Source organism: Aplysia californica, unplaced genomic scaffold, assembly GCF_000002075.1.
Source record: "Aplysia californica isolate F4 #8 unplaced genomic scaffold, AplCal3.0 scaffold00224, whole genome shotgun sequence".
In the NCBI taxonomy this organism is placed as follows: domain Eukaryota; kingdom Metazoa; phylum Mollusca; class Gastropoda; order Aplysiida; family Aplysiidae; genus Aplysia; species Aplysia californica.
The window spans coordinates 582,963-583,974 of record NW_004797494.1 but is presented as its reverse complement, the minus strand read 5'-3'; the positions used below and the strand labels follow the sequence as shown (position 1 = coordinate 583,974).

Here is a 1,012-nt window from a genome sequence, read left to right as displayed (position 1 = left end):
ATTAAAGTACACAGGCTCTGATCGCTTTACAATACAGTACAACGCACAACAGTAACATAAAACGTTGTGTTCTGACTAGAAGAAAATCTCTCCAAATATTCATCATATTGATTTGAAAGCAGAAACGACTTCCGCTGACATTTGAATACAATCAAAAGATTTGATCTCTTTTAAAGTGGCACTTGGTAAAGCATTCCAGTCTTCATTCTTTTCATGCACCTTATTCCAGATCACGCAGCGGCCCTGAGTCTTCTGTACAGCTGGCGGATGCAGTCAGCGTCCCTGTTGCCAGGGCAACCCACCGTCGTTGGTCCTAACCCTTACGCCGTGTACGGCAGCTTCCTGGGGCACGCCTACCGAGGGGTGGAGGCGTCGGCAGCCGCTGCAGCAGCCGCAGCCGCAGCGGCAGCAGCAGCTTCCGGAGACATGCGCAATGGAGGCGCGTCTGTCATGAACGACGTCCTTATGCGTAGCTCTTTCTACAAGCAGACGGTGACGTCATCTCTCGCCGCGGCCTACCAGCGCGGGTTGTACAGATACCACCCGTACCTCCCTCAGGACCGCGTGCGATCGCCTGACACTTAGTGGGATGTATCACGTGCGTGGCTAGGCTAAAACAGGACGGTTATCGCGTGCTTGGAAGTGGAACCAAAGTGGACAAAAGAAATGTAATCCACAGAGAGGAAAAAGATGCTAAATCCGCACCTGATGGACATGGATGGCTGGTGCCTGATGTAAGTGAATTATTGATGGCCAATGGTCAATGGTCGTCGTCACAGCACTTGATCAAACAAAAACAAAGTGAAGCGTGAGTACGTGAGTGACTCTTCTGAAACAGCAGAAAGTTCTGCAGTTAGCTTCACTGACTGAGACTTCTGGACATCCAGTGTGTTTAATGTCTACTCCGGGGATTTCCGAAGACTTCAGGAACCTTGGTGAGCAACTACTGGTTGGTCTGACGACCACTTTGGTTCGCCGGCGAGGGTCAATATCAACCCTATCCGTACGTCGT

The 1,012-nt window shown here is 50.5% G+C and overlaps 1 protein-coding gene across 1 annotated transcript in view; it reads left to right on the top strand.

Moving 5' to 3' along the window:
• Positions 1 to 796, top strand: part of LOC101850723 (T-box transcription factor TBX20) — a gene marked incomplete at both ends in the record, with an annotated part of 89,646 nt that extends 88,850 nt beyond the window's left edge. Inside the window, 1 exon segment of the mRNA XM_013083316.2 lies at positions 230 to 796. Coding sequence (XP_012938770.1) covers positions 230 to 585 — 356 coding nt within the window.
• Between the last annotated feature and the right edge of the window lie 216 nt (positions 797 to 1,012).